General features: G+C 34.3%; 1 protein-coding gene across 8 annotated transcripts; it reads right to left on the reverse strand.

Moving 5' to 3' along the window:
* On the reverse strand, window positions 1-26,614 carry Axo (axotactin). 8 transcript variants are annotated; one of them, XR_014426339.1, is made up of 30 exons: window positions 26,172-26,613; window positions 22,562-23,224; window positions 17,089-17,420; window positions 16,786-16,949; window positions 16,599-16,702; window positions 15,993-16,345; window positions 15,749-15,917; window positions 15,552-15,667; window positions 15,053-15,159; window positions 14,033-14,378; window positions 13,676-13,953; window positions 13,235-13,475; window positions 12,903-13,133; window positions 12,315-12,722; window positions 11,982-12,185; window positions 11,324-11,723; window positions 10,944-11,191; window positions 10,480-10,755; window positions 10,198-10,397; window positions 9,650-9,947; window positions 9,227-9,377; window positions 8,957-9,125; window positions 8,679-8,835; window positions 8,373-8,551; window positions 6,476-6,914; window positions 6,118-6,197; window positions 5,459-5,662; window positions 3,654-3,754; window positions 1,937-1,994; window positions 1,299-1,377 (listed from the first exon to the last, which is right to left on the reverse strand). XR_014426339.1 is itself a non-coding variant. In XM_083048739.1 (29 exons), the coding sequence occupies exons 3-29, from the start codon at window positions 17,405-17,407 to the stop codon at window positions 1,229-1,231; spliced, it is 6,048 nt and encodes a 2,015-aa protein (XP_082904865.1). In that variant the 5' UTR covers window positions 17,408-17,420; window positions 22,562-23,224; window positions 26,172-26,613; the 3' UTR covers window positions 1-1,228. The 8 variants fall into 8 exon arrangements, 7 of the variants coding, with proteins under 7 accessions (XP_082904865.1, XP_082904866.1, XP_082904861.1 ...); XM_083048739.1 differs by lacking the exon at window positions 3,654-3,754 and having other exon boundaries at window positions 1-1,377; XM_083048740.1 differs by lacking the exons at window positions 1,299-1,377; window positions 1,937-1,994 and having other exon boundaries at window positions 2,887-3,754.
* Between the last annotated feature and the right edge of the window lie 200 nt (window positions 26,615-26,814).

Genomic DNA, 26,814 nt, shown 5'->3' on the forward strand with positions numbered 1-26,814 from the left:
CCATCATGCCTCGCAAGAGAAAGGTATGTTTACTATATTTAGGAAATAAAAAATAGATCTTTATCTTGAATTTCCTTGGAAATCTTTTTTATTTGTGCGATTGATTATTAAATATTGCAATATTATTCTGCACACAAAAATGATCCTTTTCTTATTGTATATGATGCATTTATAATTTGTTCTTATATTGTTACGTATAACAATACGTAAGGCAATCATATACGTTAAATTATGAATAGTTATTTACCACGATGCTGTACAGAGAATTAATTAAATCTTGACTAGGGTGAGGAATATGAGTCAGTTTGAAACTGAATCACTTTTATGTACTTTTTATGTACTATTTACTTTTCTTTTAAACTTTTCTTTTATTGGACTTTTCTTTTATTGGAGAAAAATTTTGGGGGGGATAAAAATGGAATAAATTGTTTTACTTTGTTGATATTCTTTAAGATTAGAGAAAGTATTTTGGTGTGTAATAAGGAAAAGAAATTTACGGGGAAAAATTTTACAAAGAATTTCTTTTATAAGCATATCTTATATTGAAATGAAATATATTTGAGCACAACAGTTTCTTATTAGCTGCGAGAAAATGTATCGAGTTTATATTACTAGTTACCACATTAAGCTCGTTATCACGTTTTAAATCTTTATCAGCAACTATATATAATGTCTTGTCACGGGTAAAATTCATTGATCGTGAATTTGTTGGTCCTTTCTTGATGAAACTATTTAGCTTATAGCTCGTCGTGAGCTATTAACACGAGCCTTTCGAGAAACGGATGACTCTGTGATAATGAGAGATGAATTGAAAAATGGAAAATGTCAAATGTGTTGATGCATACAGAATTATTTTTAAATACATTTTTTTAATATTAATTAAATCCATAACTGAGAAAAAGAAATAGAAGAATAATTCATGTATTTCTTTATATTTATATCAATTATTAGAGTAAACAATTAACTCATAACAGTTTTTTTAAAAGAGAGAAAAGACATACGTTTTAAACATCTTTGTAAACGTCTTCCTAACGTGTTTCTAGATTTCTATTGTGTTCTTTGGATATTCTATTTTATATGATAATATATTTATAAATTTGTCGTAAATTATATTTATTGATTTGGCAATCAACACATTTGAGATTTCCCGTTCTCGTTTAGAGAATACGATTCGTTGTTCCTGTTCACGCTCAATGATCCCTTAGAGCAAAGTACGGACGATCCGCGATCAATCCAAAGATAGCACCGATTCGATAGATCTATTCCTCGGCGGTAATATCGGACCACCGAGATAACTTAATGGATTGTTGAAAGTCCGTTGACCATCCGGTAAGAAGATGGTGGACATATTGAAAATTTTCGGCCTGCTGCCGGGTGCTAAAACGAATAGAATATTTTTTTAATTAACCCTAGTTGATTGAGTAATTTTATTTGAAATCGCATGTATAAGTAATAAGTTCCACGTTAGGAAAATTGTGCAAAATTGGTCAAAAAATAACGTTCTTAAATCTTTTTTTAAATTCTTTTCACAATTATTAAAAAAATTAAATTATTAAAAAAATAAAATTTTTTATCTTTAAAATATAATAGAAAAATTATATATATGTATATAATTTTTATTATATTTTATATATTATGTGTTAAAAATTCATTTAACATAATATAAAAATATATACACATTATATACTATGTATTAACATATATTAACACAACACAATATTAACATAAAATACGATAATAAAAATTATATATAAATATAATTCTTATATGATTAAATTTAATGAGAAATTACTAATAAACTTATAGAAACTTTAATATTCTTTACATTGTAGGCGAATCATAATGGAATTACTCTATTTCCAAATTCATTACACAATTGCATAATTTTGAAATTTCTTATATAGGAGACATTTTTTCTTTTGTTCATATTACTGACCTAAGCAGGTGTTTCCTTGCATCTTTGATTGTTGCCCAATATCTCCGTTTGCAGACGCCTAAATGGATCGAAGATATTTGTTTAAAATCTCTAAATTTTTTGCCATATATATGTGATGGCATATATCATAATGGCAAAATAAAAGATTTATTTTAATTAATACATATATGCAACAAGTATTCGACACTTTGAATAGGCTTGTTTAACAGAGTCAGTGGCTTATAAAGCGTGCATGCGATGAAGTAAATGTCTCTCGCGTGCCATGAACAAATCCTTTTTCGACATTAAGCAAATTAATCGTTTGTGCAGTATTCGTGCACGTTCGCGAGAAAAGGTCTTATCGATGTTTTCGTGGAATATTCGTAAATCGATGATTAATTCAATGGAAATGGTTGTGTCAGCTAATTTATATCAAACATCGATGTTTTATATGTATATATAAATAAAATATCGATATTTTCAAATTTCGATGCTTTAAACAATGCGATATGAATATGATTTCCATAATTATTTATGGTAATAGAATCGCGATGTATTTATATTACATTTCTACGTAACATCAAAACTTATGTCAGTTTTTTTCTCTCGGTTTAATCTTCGATTTACACTTTTAGAGAGATCTAGAATCGAAGAGATTTCCCAATTATATTCCTCGGATTTTACATATTTACTTTTTTAAATAAATTCCTTTAATTAGTAGAACAAAATATTTAATTATCATATATCATGCACATGCCTAATAGCGGGAGAGAAAGTTATTCGTTATACAAAATTAAAATATAAATTATTTTAATGATTCGTAAGTAACGCGTAAAATCAATCTGTCGAATAGTTTGTCCACTCTTTAATTAAGAGATTTTGTCATGAAAAAATCGGAGAAATTTGCGACAAGATGCTTAGCAGGAGAGGCAGTATGAGAGATGGTTGCAGCGATGCAACAAACTCGAGTCAATGGAAAAAAATTGTATATTTTCTCTGTCATTTTATGTATATAACATGCTATAAAATGTGTCTCTCACGCGAGACTCTCACGGGTTAATATCTAACGGCTAATTATTTTGGAAGAATATAAACCTTTTTATCATTCCGAAAGAATATAAACCTTTTTATCATTCCGAATAGGATGCATCGTCGCGTTTATATCATGCATTCGAAATACTCAACGCGTCTTTTTCGTTTGCCAGTTATGCTATTATGAGCTGTTCATGCAAGATATTAAATTATTAAAAGAATTATTATTAAAAGAAACCTGCAATAATAAAAATGCAATAATACCCAGAAAATAAAATCATAAGTTGCAAAACTGTAATAACCAAATAGTTAAACAATTTCAATATAATACAATTTTTCGTACAAACCTGATCTCTTTCTCTTATCAATACTAATAACAAAGAATTTTATAATTTAATTTACTTTTTATATAGAAATAATATAGCTTTTGTTTTTTTTTACAGAGTTATAAAATAATCGCAGTGATATTAATAATGTATAGCGTTTGTTCTAATTCAATTTTCGTAATAGCATAGTCGTAAGCGACTTTCCGTTAATTGCCAATGCATCCAGGGAAGCAGATTTAAGTGCATAATTATTGAAAATAGTAAGTTGCATCCCGCGATCGAGAAAAGGACGAGAGACCGCGGAGAGTAAATCAAAATGCGATTTTCGAGTTAACATTCGTACGGTTTATTATCGACGTGCGTGAAAAAAAACCTCGTACCTCTAAAGTTCGCACGGTGTTTTCGTTTCATCGGGTTTTAAAATTGAATCTAACGGTATAATGCTCTCCTCGACACTCGTCCTGACAGACCAATCCCTGTGCTGAAAATATGACGCCTAGTATTAAAGTCTGAGGAATTAAACCAGACTTTTGGATGATTCGATTTTCGCGATATGCTTTGTGCAGGAATTTTATCGCATGATTATTTTGATCGCCACCAAAAGCACACAAACGTCACACTCGCTTTGTACAATTGCGCACGAAGCAGCGAAATCAAACTAAACAGGCTCACAGGTGTACACATAAAGCGAACTATACAACAAAATTATTGTACGTTATATTATAATATTAAAAATAAATCTCTCAAAATTTCAAAAAAAAAATTCACAATAATTCAAAATAATTTTATCGATAAATGAACAGTTCGTTTGGCGTACACCGTAGCCTTCAATGATAATAACATGAATCTATGCTGGTGACCTTTTTTTAGTTACCTCGATACAACAGTATCGTAAAAATATTAATTTTTTACGAATTATTTTAATTGCTAAAATATTTTGTTTTTTAATATTTATCTTTTTTTTTAAAATAAAACTACATGATTCGCACGATACGGATTCTTATCATCCTCATCTTATCTCGAAATACTCGTTGTAAATTTATTTTTAATGCTAGTTCAACATTATTGTTTTATTATATAGGCACTAGAATCTTAAAATAATATTTTTCTCGAGCTAAATAAAGGCTCTTCCTACAGCTAATCAATACTGGAAAAATACTGATATTGTGCTATGTAATAAAAAACAAGTGTTTGACTACACGCTAATTTTAAGTACATTATTTGAACGTCTTTCTCTCTCCGAATGCGGCTATTATGTGCCAAACTTGGAAAAATGTATATACTGACTTATGTAATAAACTCATAAAATTAAGTAAGTTAAAGATACAATTGTGGCTTACCACAGAAAATTAATATTGACGCTACAACGAGACGTAAACATTACGTGACTATTTCAAGGCAATAGAAGCAATTTACTGAATCTGCATCACTGATTGTTATTTTTCATCATTTAAAGAACGCGTTGCTGTTTTATTTTCTAATGATTCTATTCTTTTTACGTAAGAAACGTGATTTTAAATGGATAAGATTACGAGTAACCGAGAGTGCAATAAATATCTTCAATTCACAAGTTTCTCGTTTGAATAAAATATTTTGAATTAGAGATCTATGACAAAAATTGACCACGTCACATTTTAACCACATTCAACGATTTTGTTAATACTCTATATATATATATATATATATATATATATATATATATATATATATATAGCTAAATTATACTGCCCTAAAATTTATAGATGTATACATGATTGTCAATTAAAAACGATCGCTCTACGCGATATTTACAATGGTCGAAACGTGCGATTATTCTGAACGTATTAATTATTGTCGTCAGTCGATTTAATTATTTGTCCTGAGTGCGATACGCATCGATGTAGCCTCTACCTCGAGACTGGAGACTCACTTCGTCACTGTCGATCAACCTCGCCGTGACCTTCTCGGGCCAAGATCCTTCGCGCAATTTTCTAAACTTGATCGGCGCGTTGAGATCAAGACTCATCGGTCTCTTTGGTATCGTAATATTTTTCGTGGCGTTATTTACTCTTGGTATTATACGCTCGGTTTTGATTTCATTTAAACCCGTCACGGAGAAGTTGGTCTCGAGGAGGGCCTGCGTGTCGTCTTCGTCTGGGTCCAATTCATCGGTCAAGGAAGCTCTCCTTGCCGCCTTGTTTCTTACCGGCCTGACGAGAGGCTCGTCATCTTGATCGTTATTCTCGTTCTTTTCCTGCTCTTCTTGCTGCCCCTCTTGCTGCCCTTCTTGCTTCTGTGATTGATCTTTGTTCTCATCTGCCTCCGGTTCTGGGACGTCCTCTTCTTCTTCTTCCTCTTCTTCCTCCTCGCGTTCTTCCAGTTCAGGTTCTTCCGTCAGATCTTCCATCGACTGTAGAAGAAAAATAGAATGCCTGATAGTTTATTGAATTGCGATGATGCGCAAAATATTGTGCTATGTCTTTGTTTGGCGTTGCGAAAAAAGCGCGTGAGTATATGAAAGTCGTATTTGGAGTGTGCTAATGAAAGTTTGCACAAGCATTGTTGTTTCGATTAAATACTTGTACATTTTCTCACGATGCAATATGTTTGTTGATAGACTTAATGAATTGTGGATTTAGTGCAAATTGTGTGATTCAATGCAGAGTCGCTGTATTTTGAAGGAAAAGCGATTTAGTTTTACTTTGCGCATTCAATGCGAGTGTGTAAAAATGCATCAATTAATGTGCATGAAATGTTTAGCATATAATATCAATGTCGAATTCGAAAAATACATGCAAAAGCTATTTTGCAAGCCTGATAAAGCTTAATATGCAATTCTTTATGAAAAAAAGAAAAAATCTTTACGAATGGGTTCAGTTTCGCAGGTTTAGTGATGATGCCTGTATTTACCCCTAGGAGCTCCTTTTTCTCTGCTTCTTCGTCTGCTGTAATAAACAGAAAAACACGAATTAAATCTCACAATAGGACAAAATATTATATCATATTAAATATCTCATTCTTATATGTTATTTATTTTGTAGAACATTCAAGAATAAAGGGTCTTTTCTTTCTTATATGCAATGCTGATAACAAATACAGTCTTTGGAAATTTTATAGAAATTTTTATTATAGAAATTTTTTATTATAGAAATTTTTATTATAGAATTTTTGCTATTAGATTTGCATAAAAAAATCATCCACTTGACATAAAAACAGATTGTACCTTTTATGTGAACCTTTTTATCGTTCATCAAGTCCTTTGGTTCCGTATTCGGCAGTGGTTTATATTCCTTGGCACCAGGCGCTTTCATGTGCGTGCCATTCGGCCTCTTGTCGTCGTCCATTACGTTCTTGAAGCCGACAGCTTTTACACCGGTCGTGGTCACTAGGGAGTCCGTGTATTGTTGCGGCTGCCAACGTTGCGAACCGGAAGCTGCGACGGTCGCCGCAGCTCCCGAGGCCGCTCTGCGACGTCGTTGACGATCCTTGCGAGCGCTTCGCCACACTTCGTAAATGCATCCGATCACCGCAGCCACAAAGACACAGCACAAGGCTATGAAAATGTACGTTCCCGCACCTTGCTCTTCCTGAGTCGCGCTCGAATATTGCGACTTGTACGGTATTCTTTCCGGCGGATCCTCGACCCATTCTCGATCACGGCCCTTTAACAAGATGTTTCGAGACTTGATGATGTGTGTGAAGCTGGTATCTGATATCGTGGAAATTCATAAATAATTAAGAGTTCTGGCTTTATTTTAAGGAGACCATGGTTCTACATAAATTCTAAAAAGAGTTCTGCCTTCTAAAAAGCAAAAGAATATTAAATAAACTAAAATAAAGACAACCGGAAACCTATATCCACAGATATTGAGATAAGATTGCTTTAATATATGTATGTATTTTATTTGTTCACAGGTTCTCGCAGTCAAACTCGCGCGCAGCTTATCAGCAATAATATCTGTACCGAACGAATCGTTGCTTCGTGTTCTTTTCGATTATAGTTTTCTCATTGTGCAATGTACGCGAAATACGCGTGCAATTCACGCGTCGTGTCGGGAGTGCCGTGTAAAGTATCGCGCGTCGGGAGTGCCGTGTAAAGTGTCGGGCGATCGTAATTATTCGTGTTTTCGCGAGTGTCGTGAGTGCTACGAAGGACCTAGAGAGGAGGAGGCCCGGGGAGGCATCGGGCGACAGCGGGGCAACTGTGAGGTATGCAGAATAAGAACATTTTTTTCTAAACTGCATATTGTTTATGAGATATTCGACCCTTTCCAGACTTTTAAAATACCCTTTGTGTATATATATATATATACACAAAGGGTATTTTAAAAGTCTGGAATATATATATATATATACACACAAATTTATATATACATAATTTGAATATTTTGTTTTCAGGATCAATGTTCTATGTACTACAACATCCACACCTGTCGGTGAGTGAGAAATTTTTTTATAACATTTCTATAGTGGTAATGGGGGTTGTATGAAGCTGGCGTCTCATTTTGTGAAAAACTTATTTTTTTGTATCGAATAATATTACGCTACTGATAAATAGAGACTTAAAAAATTTGATTAATTCACTATAATAATTATATCTTTCAAAAGATGTTAATTATGAATTATTATATATTCTATAATTTAATGAAAAATTTAATATAATTTGGAAGATAATTTAAAAAAGATTTCAATAATTTTAAATAAAATATAAAATATTTTATTGTAAATTCCCTTCTCTTATTAAAATTAAGATGTATTTAAATGTATGTTTTTATGCATTTTGTAATACGATATTTTGTGTATAACAACAAAGATTCTTTTCTTTTCACAAAGAAATTTGGTTGTAATAAAAAATAAACTTATGTTCTATTAGCACAATTTTTGGCATAGTCCTCAATTGTTTTTTAACATAAATTTTAAGTAATTATTTTGTGCAATTTATCATCAATCTAAAGATTGCGAATTATTTCAAATTCATATCAAACGAAAACTCTTAGATTTGTTATTAATATTATTCGCTTTTACTTATAATAAGAGATAAAGATAAAGAATAATATGTAAAAAATTGATCACATTGTTTAATAGTTTAATTTAATATTGTTTAATTTCGAGTCTCTTACCACACTGTCGTTTCTGGGCGGCTCAAGACCACCTGATTGAGCATGAAAAACTGCGCATTGAGCGCTTCTAACACCAGCGGGTATCGTTGCCCGGACAGTCTCACTAGCTTGTTTCGTAAAAAGCATATATTCTTCCAACGGCTTCATACCAGGACCCCCATTGATCGATATCACGACATCTATAAAAAAAGCATAAATAATTTGCAAAATATGACTAATATTTTACCTAACATATAAGAAAGACCGATGACATTAGATAGACAGAAAAGAGCGTCGATAAACTCGATTATTTATCGATAGACTTACTGCTAAGACAGCCGGTGTACCCTTTATAGGCGATGAATCGCGAATCGGTCGTGTTTAATCCACCGAGCTGAATCTCTGTGGTACCTGGACTTTCGTCCTCATCTGCTGGAATCGGTAGTCCCGGAAGCGGTAACAATTGGACGTGTTTGCGGTCAATCTATAAAATTATATACATATTATCAAAATTAAAACAGTTAGCTTTTTATAAAAATTTTAGGAATATTATAAAATAAAATAAAATATATAAATATAAATTTATAAAATAAATTATAACTCACCAAGAGAGTGGCGGTGGTGTTATCGCGAACGTAATAAACGCTGTGACGTGCGCCATTCAGGAAATTCCGGTCATTCAGACGCACTCCGTAAGCCGCCGAGCCATCTCTGTCTTCCTCGAAGATGAGCTGCCCCTCGGACGTTAAAGCCACTAATAGGTAGTAGCTTCTTCTGAAAAAAAAATCGTTAAAAGATATCCGGGACTTTTTAGACTTCGATGTCAGGACGAATATATATATAGCATTAAATAAATATTAAGATCGATACTTTACTTATTGTCGGTCTGTACCAGCAGCAACGCGGTAGTTCGCTGTCGCAGTTCGTTCGTCGAGAATGCTAATTGAATCTTCACCTGATTTACCTCGCCCTCGAGTTCGAATTCTCGTTGAAGTACACTCTCCCCGCTAAAGTCAGCGCCCTTTTCTACATGAAAGATAATTTTTATGTGAAAACATTGAAAAATCTCTCACGTTGCTTTTTTTGACAGATCTTCCATAGAAATAAATAATTTGCTTTTCTATGGAAATAAATATTGTTTTGAAATATAATGAATATTTTTTGTATTTTCAAAAAAAATTTTTTAAATTCTGAATTCTCTTCGAAAAATTCTTAAAATTTTATATTCTTGATTTTTAGATATTTCTGTTTAAACTTAAGTATGCAATGTATTACATAACACGTAATAAAAAGCTCACCATCGGCACAATATTCGCCAAAGTAGGACGTTAGCTCGCAATTGCAGGAAGATTCCTGCCTGTTAAAATCTTCCGTACAGATTCCCAAATTTTTACAAGGCATCGTGTCGCACTTCATCTGACAATTCGGTAAAACGCCTTTGCTGCCTTCATGATTCGCTTCGCTAGCTAAATTCGGCAGGTCGACCAGATATTTGCCAATCATAAGTCCTCGCAAACAACCAACGTAACCTTGAATTAAGGCACCTTCTTTTCCGACTCTGAGCAAATTGTCAGGATCGAAGCCTCCTAAATTTACCTATAAATATATTTATTATTATATATTTATTATAAAAATATATTTTATTTTTATATGTTTCTCACTGATTATTATATATTTAAAAATAATCTAAAAAACTATTCTTTTGCATACTAATCATGCTTTGTAATACAAGAAAATTATAAAAAAACAACGCAATTACTTTTATAGACTTTATATATTTTTTGGTTTTTTAATATTATCTCTGCGATGTGAACTTGAATAAAAAATTAATCTTTTTTTTTAATACTTGGAAATAATCGGTGGGGGACGCCGGCGGCCGCTGCGGTGCTAAAACTTCTTTCTCCGGATTCGTCCACGGCTTATTCGAGTATGTATCCAAAAGTATGGGTGTCGCATTCAATGTGACGTTATATTCATTCACGTGCAGCGTGGTCCAATTTTCGCCTCGAATAATAGCAATTTGCACAGAGATTCCCGTGTTGACGTCTAATAAAAATCACGAGTTATTCCTTTCAAAATTCTAATATATATTTCGCTTAAATAAATATATCAGGATTTTAATTCGTACGTGGATTCGACACGGTGATGTTTTTGATCTCGTTTCCAGCGTTGAAAAGGTACACGATATTAGTGCCATTCGAGACGTAAAGATGCACGAAGTTGTTTAAATGATCGTTCGCATAAAGTATTAGAGAGTGTGTGTCGTAAGTTCTTAAATTAATCAGAATATTTTCCTGCAACATGCTCTTCAGTTGCAATTTCTCCTCGTTGTTGTCCGATCCGAAATAGTTCTTCTTCAGGAACGCTCCGGGTGAGGTAAATGTGAGAGATTTGTTGTTGATGTCTGAATTTAGAAATGTTATTTTTAATAATAATTGCCATATTCTAAAACTATTAACGAGTTTATTTTCAAGTGATTTTAAAAATCCATATTAAAATAAAAAATGCAATAATCTCTACATCTTGAAAATAAAATTAATAAATTTAAAACAGTTTGAGAGAAGCTCTTCAAGTAATCGAATAAAGGCTTACTTGTCTCGCAATAAGTGCCTAAATGCGCCCATTGATTTTCGCATACGCATTCGAAATTGCTCCATAGCTCGACGCATCTGGCACCGTTCTGACATTTATTAGGTTGACACGAAGGCTTGCAATCCTTAATGATTTCCGACAGATGTACCGACATATAACTATGGATATCTAATATCTCTCCGTTGACAACGAGCCCGCGAAAGCAACCGATGAGGCCTTGTCGAACGGAAGAAGTCTTCAAATGCTCCCTAAAAGTATTATTAAAGTGATAGTTTGAATAAAAAAAATTAATGTAGGACTAAAACCGTTCTTTTTCGTTATATTAAATAATTTCATTATACATATAGAAATTAATTGTTTAATACGCGAAAATTACTCACGCGGTGGCACCGCCGATGAACATTGATCCTTCGAAGGGTCCGAACTCTTCCTCGGGTAATAAATCCACCATTTGAAAATCGGTGTTGATCATGAATCTCACGTGATAATCGTTGTAATCGATCCAAATCTTCTGCCACTCGCCATTGTTGAGCTTGCGTCGGCTTATTATTTCTAACTCGCGAATAGTGCCAGTGTTTAGGGTGAAATTAAATGTCAAATGATACTCGGACGTTAGCGCGACCATGAAGCAAGGATATTTGCTCCGGATCGGCGGTTGATACAAAAGAATAGCCTTCTCGCCTGTCGTTCGGAAGCTGAAGGCTATATCGCCCTTTCTCCAACCCGGCACTTCGATATACGATTGCGACGTCGTGAATGTTACCACATATTTTTGTGTATCTAAAAATCGTCACTAATTAACTTGCTTAATCTTCACTAATTAATCTGCTTAATTTGTTGTTATTTCTAAATATTTTCTGCTCTTTGCATACAATATTCGAAAAAACGAAATAGTATTGTTTGTGACCGATTAAACACAATAATTAATATTTGTTGTAAATAATTGCTTGAAAAATGTTTTAGCATTATCACTTAATTATAATATGCGGGTGAAGTAAAATTTTGTTAATTAAAAATAGAAAGCATATTTTCACATACTTGTCTCAACGCATTCTAATGGTCCTAAAGTGATACGTCCTCGAGCATCTTCCTCGAGATCTCTTTGTTGTAAGAATACCATTCCCGTGATGCCTAAAGAATCAGGTGTTTCGTAGTGTCCTTCGTCTGAAAGCCATTTTCCCGCATTTCCGGCGGATACGTCGCAATTACAGCTCAAATTGGAGTGAACGCATGTTCTGTTCACTAAAGTAAAAAAAATAAATAACATCCTTCGTGCGAGGCACAATTAAGAATTGCAAACGCACATCTTTTTAGATTAATCGCTATAAGCTATAAATTGCATTAATGCTAAATTTACTTGAGAAAGCTTACTTCCGCAAGGGCATGATCCGCGATTGACGTTTCCAATGTAATCGACAGTGGTGCCTTTCGAGCCCAGAAACCACGTGGCACTATGCAGGTCCAAGGGTGCTTTGTAACAGTCGTACTTTACGTATTGGCTGCAATAAAGCGAGTGTGAAATCAGTTCCTGAAGCATCTCGGCTGTGAACTGCCTGTATTTGATGTTGAAGGAAAAATCGTTCTCGGTGCTAGTTCTAACATCCACTTGAGAGGGTAAATTGTGCTCGACGATTGTCTTGGTCGAATCCTCGATCGATTGAAATTCGCATTTTACCGTAGCGGGCGGAAATCGACCATTTCCATCGATGTCGATTTTGTAAACGTCATCTTGAGTGAATCCCAAAAGAGCCAATTCCTCACAGGTTTTTCTATATTGCGCTGAAAAGCGTAAATTACGAAAATCGAATTAAAAAAATTATAATAATATAACAGTTTAAATAATAATAGCATCTATATATAATAATAATATAGATAAAATAAATTTTATATGCATACGAAAACTGACATTATTGTATTAATTTTGGTTGTATTAATTATCGCGCATACAATTTATCTTACCAAAATGACAATTTTTTCCCATGTATCCGGTATCTGTACAGTCACACTTGATCCTGTCTTCTTTAACCGAGCATTTACCGCCATGTTCACAAGTGTTCGGTCTCTTGCAGGGATCCACAAATTGACAATTGTCTAAAGCAACTTCTCCGATTACTCTCTCAGTGTTTATCACGTATCTAGGTTCGATTCTTTGATTATTCACTCGTATCTCGCGCATGCATCCTACCAAACCTAAATTGCCAATTTAAAAGTCTTATTATAATCATCTAGTTATCATGTAGTTTTATATAATCTTTCAGACTTATTATATATAAAAAAATTATTTAATTTACCGGCATTGCTTTTACCACTTCCTATAATAACTTTATCACCTAATTCGAACGTTAAAGTAAAGAATTTGCTCTGCTTATTCTTGTAATCGAGCAGGATACTGAGCTCGCCCTTTGTGTAATTAAGTTCAACCGCATGCCAGGAGGTATTATAAGGCGGAAACTTTACCGAAGTTATTACCGTAATATTCTCCGTTACAACAGGTACCAATTGGAAACGAATTTCGTCATTGACTTGACGTAGCTATAAGAAGAAATATACGAAAAAATATAAGTTATTATAATAGATTAAGTAAGTGAATAAAATTAAAAAAGGAGAAAAAAGATTTTAAATATATATGTATTATGCTCTTTTTTTCTTCTTTTTTATTTTCATTTATTTATTTAATTTATAATAACTTATATTGTTTAATCTATAATAACTTATATTGTTTAAAATCACACCTCCCAGTAACCAGCACCGTGACTGCTCTTTATATCTCCCGAAGCAACAACCGCGATTGGCTTTGAACTCTTGAAATCGAAGTTTAACTTCAGTGAATCGGTTCGTTCGACGGGCCACCATATATGACTTCCCGCGAAAGGATACGTGATCGGGATAACGTCGACATTAGCTTCATAGTATTCGGGTTCTAATACGCCAATATAATGCACCATAGGATTGGAGCGTTTCAGTTCGTATATAATCGATTTATCGTTGAAAAACACGTACTTCAAGGAACCTAAGAAAATATAAAATTTTATTGATTAAATAACGCGGGATTCTATGATATTAGATGCTGACGATAATTTCATGCAGACCTGCAAAATTATTGTGCGACAGAAGACCTTTCTTCTTGTGAAGCTCCGGACCGCCACCGATGTATATCTCCGGATCAATAATCATATTGTAATTTTCTCCCGGTACTTCTAGTACTTTCACTTCGTCGTCTAAGCTGACGAAGACGAGGGATCCGTTATGGAATATAGTCAAATTGTTCCAATGATCAGACGTGACGTAATCGCCTAGCATAGTGGAAATTTTTGAATTGTGTCCGAAATCGAGTTCAACGTAGACCGATCCATTTATAATGGAAGCTGCAACGTAATGCGGTGTGCCATCGATCTCGCCGGAAGCGTAAAACAAGGCGGAATCATCCCATTTTGTCTAAAAACAAATTTCTTGCTTGACGACATTGATATATTTGTTTTTTTTTTTTTTAATATTTTCAAAATTTATATTATGTAACAAATATTTTGTTCATTGTAAAGTTTGTGTTTATTCGCCTGAAAAAATTATTCAATATAAATTTATAAATGAATAATTAATTAATAATATATAGCAATCTCTTTCTACTATAGGATTTTTTTTAAAAGATAATTCTTTAATATTTATTTTTCTATTAATTTTTTATTAATCTTAGAAAAAATAGAGAAAGAATAAAAAATCAAAGCAATAAAGAAAAATAAAATTTTACTAAAAAATAAAAATCTGTATAATCGATATTATGATTGATATTTTTAATTTAGTCTTACTATAGCGTGAAGCGATTATTCAATAATACTAATTGAATATTCAATGTGAAACGAATTTCATTGTGTTTTCACAATGGTCCGTCGCGATACAATTCGTGAAGTGGAACTCGACACTTTCTCCAAGAATTTCCACTGTAAATTTTTCGTCATAGAAATTGATCCATGAGTAAAAGCAGCTGTTCGTAAAAGTACAAAGTACGACCCTCTCGACTCCGCCAGAAAGATACGTCTCGCTATAATGAATCAATGAACCCACGACAAGGGAAAGGAAGGTCCTATTACAATAAGCGCCCGTGAATGAAATACCTTAAAAGCTAGGCTGATCCTGTTGACAGACGAATGAACACGATCCTTCCAATCGTACACACGGAAAGACACGTATGAGGAGCCTCTTAGCGTCAGTATCGTCGCGGCTAAAAAATGATGTTATATTTCGAACTCCATTAGTCTCATATTCGAATCTTTTTAGATGCACATAAAGGCCCTATCTCTTTTTTTCAATACACAAATGTAGTCTACTTATCGTTTCTATATAGATAATTGAATTCTTTTGTGCGATAAAAAGTAGCTTATTCTTTATAATTATAAAGACTATAATATCTTAAAATTATTATATTTTAGTCTTTTTTTCACTTTGAATATCTTTTTAATGCTAGCAACTTATTTAATGTATTTATAATTATAAAATGTTTTAAATATTAAATTAAAAAAATTAAATTATTTGAGTTATGAATATAAATAATAAAATTTGAATATTTTTTTGTAAAAAAAGTATTCATATCAAATTCAATTATATTTTACGTACTATACACGTCGCAACGTTCGCCCTCGTACTTTGTTCCGAAACAATCGCATGTCAGACTATTGTAATGATTCACACATTGATCTGGAACGAAGCACAAGTTCTCTCGTGTTCTGCACCTGAAATTGAAATTTCAGATATAATCGCAATCTCGAGAACATTCGCCTCAATTGCCTTAGAAATTTTAAGCAAAGACATACTTATCGATACAGCCTTCCTTAACGTTCTCATGCTTGGTCGCGATCAGTGGTCGAATGGGCAGCAAATCGCTGGCGGATTTTCCGGAACTCAGAACCATGTCCCTGATGCAACCGACGAATGATTCTATTATATATTTTACTCCGTGTAATCGTTCTTCGGAGCTCAGTCCTGTCGAAACAGAGATAAAGCAATAAAAATACGAGTAGCAATCTTTGAATAGTTTCGCGAAGATCTTTCTCTCACCTCCGATAAGAACGACCGAGGCCAAGTCTTCGGATACTCCGTAATTAACAACACGTTCGAGAACCTTTAGAGTGATCTCGGCCTTCTTATCGTCAACTCTAGCGATTAACTTTGCTCCGTGCACGTCGATCCTTACAAGAACGCTGTGCCATTCGTCTCTGTTAAGACCTTCGCCGACCGTCAGGCTGGTCGACTGTTTGCCGAACACATGAACAACTTTCAATTGACCCTTTTCCACTATCACGTAAAGAGCGTAAGGGTCAAGGCCTTCCGGGCGATTTTTGACGCTGTGATAAACTAACAAACCGTGCGGAAGCTTGGTGCGAAACTTGAAGGATATCTCGCGGCATAATCTGTCAAAGCATATTTTAAAAAAATAACATATATAAATACATTATATTTATATATAATTGTATAAATTATATATAATTGTTATATATTTTTTTTTTTACGTTATTAGACATGGAGTATCTTGTTCATATAAAAGAATATTAATTTTTATTATAGAGTATAAACACGATATATTAAAATATATATTTTCCTTTGCGGATTGGAAAATAATGTTCAAGATTAATAAATATTAAATTAAGATTGCCTTACGTTTACCTCAATTGAAAAGTTGTGATACCAGGACCATCGAGTTGAATGAAAGTATTGCTTTGCGCGAACATGAACGTTTTGTCGTGACCAGATTCCATAAAAGTTAATTCCTTCGGTAAAAAGATGTGGTGAAAATAATTTTCCTGATTTATATAAAAGGTGAGATATTTATATGAGTTAACGATGGCTTTACCTTTCCTCGTTCGTGCCTCGGTACTGGCGGCTTCGTCGGTTTCGGGGGTGTAAAGGTCGGTCGTGGTGTGCTGGAAGTCGTCGGGGGTGGACTATTACTTGTTGTTGTGGCGCTCGTTGTGACAAATACGCTACCTTTCGTCACAAGATAAGGCGGTAGCGTATCTTAAACAATAAATTATTTTAATATATAATCAAATATAAAAATAAAAATCTTGATACAAAAATTTGTAATTATATATTTTATACAATTTATTATCAACCCAATAAGTTTTCGGAAAAACAAGAACTTTTCAGTACTTACGATCAGCGCCACCGACACAGTAATGAAGACACTCGTCTTCCGAGTTATATCGATTATCATTTCCTTTGCAACCGCCGTAAGGAAACGTTCGACATTTCCCCTCGACCTTATTAAAGTACCATTTTTGAACAAAGTGCGTGCAAGGTCCCTGTTCCATCTTGGCTAGACATCTGTCCGGCAGGATCCTTTTGATCGTAGTGAAAACTTCTGTTTCCTCTACCATGTCCGTTTTTGGCGAATCCGTTTGATTCGTCGAAATTTTTACTATTACGTTGAGCAAGACAAGGATCGCGAGGATCCTCTTGTCGCGGTAGATCATTGTTCCTCATTCGCTGAAAGAATAATTCAAAATATTTGTCCTAAAGAAAACTTAGGCCCTGCGCACAATAGGAAAAATATTAGGAATGAATATTAAATATTAGGAATAAGAATTATTTTAAAATAATAAAATCGGAAAAACTCTAATATAAAAATACAAATTCGGGTATATAAAAGACTCTTAGCAGTTTATTAGCCCTTACTAGTCCTTTATACTCGAATTTGTATTTTTATATCAGAGTTTTTTCGATTTTATTATTTTAAAATAATTCTTATTCCTAATATTTAATATTTGTTCCTAATATTTTCTCTATTGTGCGCAGGGCCTTACGCATTTAATAAAATATATCTATAACAGCTTTTTAAAAAAATTTAATTATTGAATTGTATTTTTAAAACGCACATATGTTTTTAACTTATATTTTTAGACAGATTTTAATTCTTATAACCTTGATAAAAATATATATAATTAAATGTATATTTAATTATTATATAATATAGCGATGCACATACATACACGTGCATTTATTAACAATTCTCTAACCATGTCTGTTAATAAATCACACGTTGCTTCTAATTGTTGTAGCTCAATGAGTCGGTCTAATTAAATTTACGATATCAAATTGAAGAACATATAGTCAGTTGCATTTTTACAATACCGTCGTGTTTTTTCAGATAGTATGATATAAAAGAAAATATAATCAACATCTCATTTGATGTGCAAAATTTTAAATACTATGAAATTTAAAAATGCTGCTAATTAACTTCGAATTGCGCGAGCTTTGAATCATTCTTCAAGATTGCATTTCTTTTTTTTTAAAGTAAAACAAATGTGTAATACACTGAAAAAAATATTTGTGTAAATTTACATGATTATGCTGGGTTTTTTTCCGACCCAGCATAATCATGCAATATTGCTTTTATATGGAAGATTACAGATTATATATAATTTCGTATAAAATATATATTTTCAGGATTGAAAATATTCCACTGAACATAGAATTACACATACGAAATGTTAGTAATGCTATAAAAGTATAAATGCTATAAAATAATGTTATAAATAAAATGGATAAAATAAAGTTCTAATAAAGTGAAAATACTAAATTTTAAATTACAAGTGATTTTTGCATAAAAATAGTAATTTTATTGATATTTTATATATATTTTACATTAATATGTATTTTCACTTTGAAAACTGTGGAAAAAAAATTTCAGTGATAATTAGGTAATTTTTCCAGTTTTGAATAAGTAATTTCCATGTAAAAGTACATGAATTTTTTTCAGTGTATGTAAAACGCGTTGCCTCGTTAAGCGATGTATCCTCTTCGCTTTAAGCGCGATGCAATCGATTAAATCGGGTGAGGCACGGGCCGATTAGGATCAAGTCTAACGCATTTTCATGCTCGAAAGCCTTTCTCGCTCATCTCGTGCGCTTTAAAAGAACGCTCTTACGATTCAATCCACGTGGACACCTACGCTCTCTCTTCCATAAAGCGCTTAGAACCGCTCGTCCTTCCGGTGTTCTCGGTTAAGCCTATCTTAATTACGAGTCCATAGATACATTTTTGCGATTGCAGCTGCCAGGATTTATGACTTCCCCTCGCGTCGCGATACCGGCTCGGGAAACTCCTATGAATGATGCAACGAATAGCGTATCCTATGCGACCGGTCTTTAAAGCTAGTTATTTCGATACGATCTTTCATTTTTCGTCTCCTGAAAGAGGTACTTTCCATTTACATCAAGTATTCGGGAGCCAAAGTGTGTACACGCTATCGAATGGACCCTTCTTTATACTGTTTAACTGCAACGCGATACACCAAACCAGCTCTCTCTGATAATAAGGCATTAACATACGCGCGAGACGAAATAAAGTGTTAGCTTACGATGCCATGTAATACGCTACACGGTGCGTAATCTGACCGCAAACATCGGCCGTTTCCTCGAAGAGGAACCTCGCGAGAAGAGTATCGTAAGATCATACAATTATCTTTTTTATGCGGTCAATTGATCTAATAATAAGAAAGAAAGATGACTCATGTCGCTGGCCGGGACTTCCTGTCGAATTTATTCATTTTTAATGAAAATTCTTCGGGAACGCGAACTATCTTCGTTGATGAATCATCGCATTTACGACTTAAATTTCGATGTTCATCGAAGCGAGACGCATACGACGACCTTGACAGATAACGAAGATTAAAGGGAAGAAGCCGCGACTACATTGCATACGCGAATCCGGAAAAAAATCGTTTATTTTATTTGTCGTATCTTCATCGCGATGACCAATGTAGAGTTAGTTTCTCTTTCTCTCTCTCTCTCTCTCTTTCTCACGGTGCAATGTTCGTTTCGCGTAACGCCCTAGTTAATTAGGAGATGCCTCTATCATAAGTCATCTGAAATTTCATGCCGCGGCGAAGAATCTCACACTTCACGAAGACGTTACCGGTTCGCGACATCTAACGCGGACGCGCGCGATTCTCACAATTTTTTCTGTACAATTTAAGAAAATGCTCCAAAGTATCAATATTAATGTAAAATATTAATTGATTGCAATATATTACATTTCTTCAGAAATGTATATATACTATATATCCAAATTATTGTGATATTTGCATTCCTCGCGGATAATTACAAATATTTTCGATATTATCAATAATATATGAGAATTAATCTTTTTATTATATTTCGTATTGTAAGTATATAAAATAAAAATTAATTTATCTTTTTACTTATAATTAAACAAATATGATTAAATTCTCTATTTAAAAAATTGAATAGTATCACAACATTTGTTCTTCAAGTAAGAATATTCATATTTTTAATTACTGCAAAGAGGCAATTTGACATAAGTTGATTTTAGAAAATTCAATATTTTTGGATCTAATTTCAGTTTGCTTAACTTTTTTTCTATATGAGTTTTTTTCTTATACGAGAAATATCAAATATAATAGATTAATAAAAGTACTCCAACTAGGTATATTTTATTGAATCAATGTCACTATGGTGATCTTGTTTACTAATGCTACTAGCTATTTTAAATGTATTGATGAATTCGATACGTACATTGTACATATCGCATGTTAATCCACGTGTGTTTAATAATTTATCTTTCATCGTTAGCTCATTATAGTGTTTAATCACGTCTTATAAGTTAGCGGAACAAAATGATGATAAAATATTGATTGTTCTTCGTTGGTTAGTACATCCATTTAAACATGATATTTTTTGTTCAATACTTGGAAAATCTATTAATATCTTATTTGTAACATATCCGACGCTAGAATAACAATTTACTAAATTTATGTTGCTTTGTATGCTTGGGGTTAATAAATTAAATAAAATGTTAGCACGCAATCGATATGTTTTTGATGTGATACCTGTGAATAAAAGAGATTATGATCATAAAAAATAATTATCTTATGTAAAAAATTAGCCACCTATTATTGTCAAAAAATTTTATCGCAAAATTGAAGGCTAATACCGAATAACTTTGCACGCTGTGTGGTTCTCGGGCATTATTTAATAATTTATTTTGCAAGCAACAAATTCGGAATTTGCATATTTCGAGAGCAACAAATTTAGGCAACATATTAGTATCAAATTTAAGCGAGCAACATATTTTTTTCCAATAGTTTACTCTTGTAAGTTTGCACGCTGAGCGGGGTTTTCGGGCATATTTAAACTTATTTTGCAAGCAACAAATTCTAAACTTGCATATTTCGAGAGCAATAAATTTAGGCAACATATTAGTATCAAATTTAAGCGAGCAACATATTTTTTTCCAATAGTTTACTCTTGTAAGTTTGCACGCTGAGCGGGGTTTTCGGGCATATTTAAACTTATTTTGCAAGCAACAAATTCGAAACTTGCATATTTCGAGAGCAACAAGTTCAGATAATATATTAGGATCAAATTAGAGCGAGCAACACATTTTTTTCTAAGGGTTTACTCTTGTAAGTTTGCACGCTGAGCGGGGGTTTTCGGGCATTATTTAAACTTATTTTGCAAGCAACAAATTCGAAACTTGCATATTTCGAGAGCGACAAATTCAGACAATATATTAGGATCAAATCAGAGCGAGCAACACATTTTTTCTAAGGGTTTACTCTTGTAAGTTTGCACGCTGAACAGTTTTCAGGTATTACTTAAACGTATTTTGCAGGCAAAAAATTAAATATTTATAGAGCAACAAATGAGCAACAAATTAGCAACAAATTCTTAGATTATTGTTATGACAATTTTATTGATATATGTATATTGTTCCGCTAACTTAATCTTCCTTTAGCGGAACATCATTTTTTAAAAAAAGTAACAGCAACAAATTTTTTTTTTTGGCAACTTTTGAGCAACAAATGAGCAACAAATAAAAATATTAATTTGAATCGATTCTGCTCATTTTGTTCCGCTAACTTATAAGACGTTGTTTAATCGATCGTTTTATTACGAGTTTATATAATGTATGGTGTTTGTATAATAATGTTTGTTCTGAATTAATGCGGTGATCAAAAATTTGGCTTCTTAAGCCAAATTCGTGAAGCAATTTTTTATTTAATAATAATTTTATTTAATAATAAATTTTTCCTACAGACAGACTATAATCACTCAAACATTTTGAGATTTGAAGACTGTTGCGGCAAATTAATTTAATCTAGGATTCTTAATTCTCTGATTAATTAAATTTATTTCTCCAGTTGATGTCAGACTATAATTAAAAAAAATAATTTAATCAAGTTAGCATTAAAACTCGCGTCTGAAATAATGATCGTAAAGACGCCTCGAGACATTTTGGGGACGCGTAACGAGCGAAAAAAAAATTAATTAGTCAGGCTTAGTACATATTAGTATTCATTCGTATTGCTGTTTAGCGATATGATTCTAAAATTCCGAGATGTTCGAAAGCTGCATATAGCTGCTTAGAAAAGGAATGCATCGCTAATTAGATACATCGAGACTGTCGATGCTAGACTACGGTCCTAGACGGTGATTTCTCATCAAGACGAGAGCCCGAGGCGTCATCGTTTCATCAGGATGAACACATCGGCAGGGGAAGAAAGGGGGTTGGGGAAGGGAAGAAGAGTATACATCTCTCCGCTTATCCGAGCTTTTTAAGCTCCAGCGGGCTTTGCGCCGTGCCAAGTGCACGAATCTGCGTACCTTCGTGCGCCGTGGTCCAGATGAGATCGCGGCTCGTACAGGCCGGATGTGACGTCAGAAGGCCCCTGTCGAGTCGAGCACCGTCCGACGGACGGCGGTTGCGAGTCAATTGTCTTCTTTCACACTGACACACTGGCCAAATCCCCGCATCGACACGGCCGCCGGTCACACGTATTCGCACGCACGTGAATATATATACGCGCACACACCGCACGCACTCACGCACTCGAGGTCCGCGCCTCTCCTGCCTCTTCCTCTTTGCGTTCTCTTCCTCCTCCGGACTCCTGCTATTGCTGCCGCTGCTGTTGCTTGTAGCAGCAAGTAGACACTAATTTATTAATGCCACTCCGACCACTATACTCTCCGTTACTCATCACGGTTTATTGACTTTCATTGCGATCTCGTCTCGTGCGCCACGCTCTAACGTTTCTTCGCTCTTTTCCTCCCCATATGACGAGTCCTCCAAGCCGCAACCACTTGTTTTATCTTCTTTTTCCGTGCTCGCGAGTGCCAGGATCATCCGGAACGCTCGTCGATCATCCGCCAATCGATCCGCCAATTATCTTTCGCGAAACGTTATTTTTTGAGACGCTCCTTGAATTTCTCCCAAAGGGGATGTTTCTAGAATCTCGTCTAAAAAAAAACGCCGATTATCCCGACATCCTGAAACAAATCGATATTACATTAGCGAAATGAGGCGGGTATTATTTTGATTTCTCAGCGGATACAAATGAGAAACTTTATTTAGAGTACTAGGTAGAAGATTTTTAAAAAATAATGACAAAATATATTAGAAATGATTCTTCGATAATTTATAATAATTATCATGCAAATGTATGTATGTGTTTAGCTTGTGCTATTGATAAGAGAAACTATATCATATATTTTATCTACAAAGTAGCTCGATCTTCTGAACGAATATCGATATCCTGTATTTGAATATATAGATTTACATTGAAATCAGCGGACGTTTTCTTTCTAGCAGCCGACTTTGAATTATATATATATATATATATATATATATATATAACAATATTTGAGTGTGAGTAATGGACTGCATGCAAGCGAACGTACACTGCTAACAGGGAAATGTTCACTGCTAACAATGAATTTCTCTAACAGTAAATAGATTGTGTACGGACAGTTATTACGTTTACGCGGTTATTAGTATCACGGAATCTTTCATAGGGTGATATCGATATTCTTTTGATAACGGTATAAAACGGAAATTTTTTAGTAACGAAACTCTTACGCGTGCCTTCCGGCGATTAATATTCGCAGGGTGGTCTCGAGGTAGCGCGTACTTTCCGACGTGAGAAAGGGGTCGTTGAGTCAAATCGATAGGGTGTGTATTGTAGCAAATAATAGAACATAGGGTATGCATTTATGTACGATGCATGACGGGACGTGGTAGGCGACGAGTTATTATCGAGGGCGTTTTACCGATATTGTATTTCGAGTAGGAGGCGACTCTATTTTTTTTTTGCACAGATGTACACGGCTTCTAAAGCGAGCTCGAAAACTTTCGGGCAAACTCCTTGATTTTGCTCCATTTTTCGCGAGTATATCTCTGACAAAAACACGTCGAGAGAGCCCGCTTGGAATAGAAAATCCTATTTGCGTCGACGATCTCGCACTTTCGCGACTCCCGATATTTACAGTAGCGTGTTTATCAGGGCCGCTCCTCTCTTTCTTTCTTTAGTCGTCGGAAGATCGATATATCGAGCAAAACCTGACGACTGGGTCATCATAGAGTGTCCACGCTTTTCGTTCGGAGTAATGCCTTGCTATGAAAGGACGTACAAAGACGCTGCTTCGAACGCGCCGGCAATCACACTCGGGTTTTCATTTCTTCGCGATAAAAAATTAACGAGATCTATACGAGCGCAGCACGTTTGTGCTCCAATTCTCTTTAATGTAACGCGAATAAAAAATGGATCGTGACCGACGATCATCTGTTAGATAATACATGGACGGACAATATAGTTAGGTATGTATCTCCGCGAAGATAGACGGTGTTGATCTATAGGCTCTTTCGTTGAAAAGAATATTTCTCGTGTGTTAGTCACGCACGTAAATGACTCATACCACGTGTCGAGCTCTACTAGTCCGCGGGCTTTTATGCAGTTCAGGAAAGACGTCGTCGTCTCGTGACGTGCGACGTCATTGTTAGTTTGGACAAAAGTGACGATTTGCATGGAGGAAGTCGGTCGTGTAACTACGGAATAGGCTACACGAAAATCGTGGAAGGAATCGATTAATGGATGATGATAAGACTGATGATTCAGGCACGTGATTTGTTGCCGAAACATCAACTCTCTCCCCTTAAATTATTTCTTTTTAGAAAATTATATCTTTTGATTAATTGGAAATGACTAAATCGAAAGCTATAAGAATTAAGATAATAAAAAATGTAGAAAATTTATAGATATTCTTAATCTTTTAAGTTGATTTTAATATTTTTATAAAGTATTTTTGTCAGTGTGCAATATTTGCATTGGTACATGCCAGGTAGCGATAAAAAATTTATTTTTTTGTGTTTTCCGCAAAATAATACTCCGCGAATATTATATGTAAAATATATTTTTTAGATTATTACACTAAAGCTTTCGACGCACGAAACTTCAAAACGCAATAACAATTAAAATGCAATAACAATTATAAATTAAAAATATAATTTATCTAAATTACTAATTAATTAAATACTAATTAATTAAATAAACTTATATATAATCGAATTCTAAAAAAATTCCTTATAAACACATTCTTGGACAGATCTAATTTACAGCTGTTTGACATCTGCTTTTGCAGATATTATCAGTAAAGCGTTATCAAGAAATTGTTGTTTTTTTGCGCGATTGACATAAGCACTTGAAATTTATAAGATAAATTAAGGTGGACAGTTGAAACCCCCTCAGATCGGCGATAATATACGAAGCAATAATTGCAATAATTAGCACTACAAGAATAGTCCAAGTACTATGTCTCGGCACGGACGTCACGAAAATCATAATAATGTCACGCAAAACAAGCTATTACGTATTACAAAATTCCTTTGCCTCTGCTGGCAAACCTCTTCGTGTCCGTGCGTTTTGATTTTACATGCGAAAGCACTGCGCTTAAACGGATTGTTAAATTAATTAAATCGTTTTTTATTATTTTCTGTGAAGCCTCAATCAACTTATATATGAAAACACATTGTTTCTTTTTTTATAATATCTTACGATAAAAAGAGATAATTTAAATTATGATATTAAATTCCAACTAAGTCGTGGAAGCAACTTATGAAGCATTATTTGTCACGATTTGATACTTTATCGCAGATTACTAGTAATTAAGGTCATCATCTTTTATAAAGATAGGAGGTTAATCTGTATGTGTCAAGAATATTTTTCCTTTTCGAATTTCGCGACGTATGATATATACTTGTATCTTGTATGATATATACGTATACTTCCTTGTTACGAACGGGAAGCACGTGAGAAGTCATGCAGTTTCGTAAACGAGGATGAGCTTCCTGTATTCTAAACTTATACACGTTAAAGAAACTAGAACAGAATGATACGACCTCGTGCTTAAATCATTAATTAATTACATCGTTTATCCTTACCGACAATTGCGTCTCCTTGAAAATAATCGAGCCAAAAACTATGCACAGAATCGTTCAGCGGAGATCCCCAACATTTACAATCAATCTAGACTCGCGAGATGATTGATGGAGATCTTCGGGAATTCGCGCGCACACGCGGAAGACGCGTCTCTTTAATTCGACTAGGAGGAAAAGTTCCGTTTCGGTTCTTCTCAGAGGCAGGAAGAGGCAATCGCGCGGGAAGACCGGTCGCTTCCGGTCGCGTCTCCGACAGCGGACGTGGACGGACTGAACGTTGAGTCCCGACGCGACAATCCCCTCGTCAGGAGAGGGTCCTCTTCTTTTTCGGGGGCTCCCTCTCTTCAAGCTCCTTTCCACCCTCCGTTCCGCCGCTTCTTCGCCGCATGCGGCTCCTCAAGTACGCGGCGCGACGGAATCGCGCTCACGACTGGCACATCAACTTCATTCTTCTCGTATGCCGGTCGTACTACCAGGCTTTTCCTCCACCCACACACCCAGTTGCGTATCAAACGAGGGTGCCGCGACAATAGAAGCTCGCTCGTTAAGATCGAGTGTGTAATTTTCGCGTAGGAAAATTTTGCCGAAGAATCCTGAGAAAAGTCATCTTAAAGAAAATTTTGCAGAAGAATTCTTGTGTAATAAA

The sequence above is a fragment of the Prenolepis imparis genome, unplaced genomic scaffold, assembly GCF_030444845.1.
Source record: "Prenolepis imparis isolate NDT839.2.m4 unplaced genomic scaffold, iyPreImpa1.0 SCAF_10, whole genome shotgun sequence".
In the NCBI taxonomy this organism is placed as follows: Eukaryota; Metazoa; Arthropoda; class Insecta; order Hymenoptera; family Formicidae; genus Prenolepis; species Prenolepis imparis.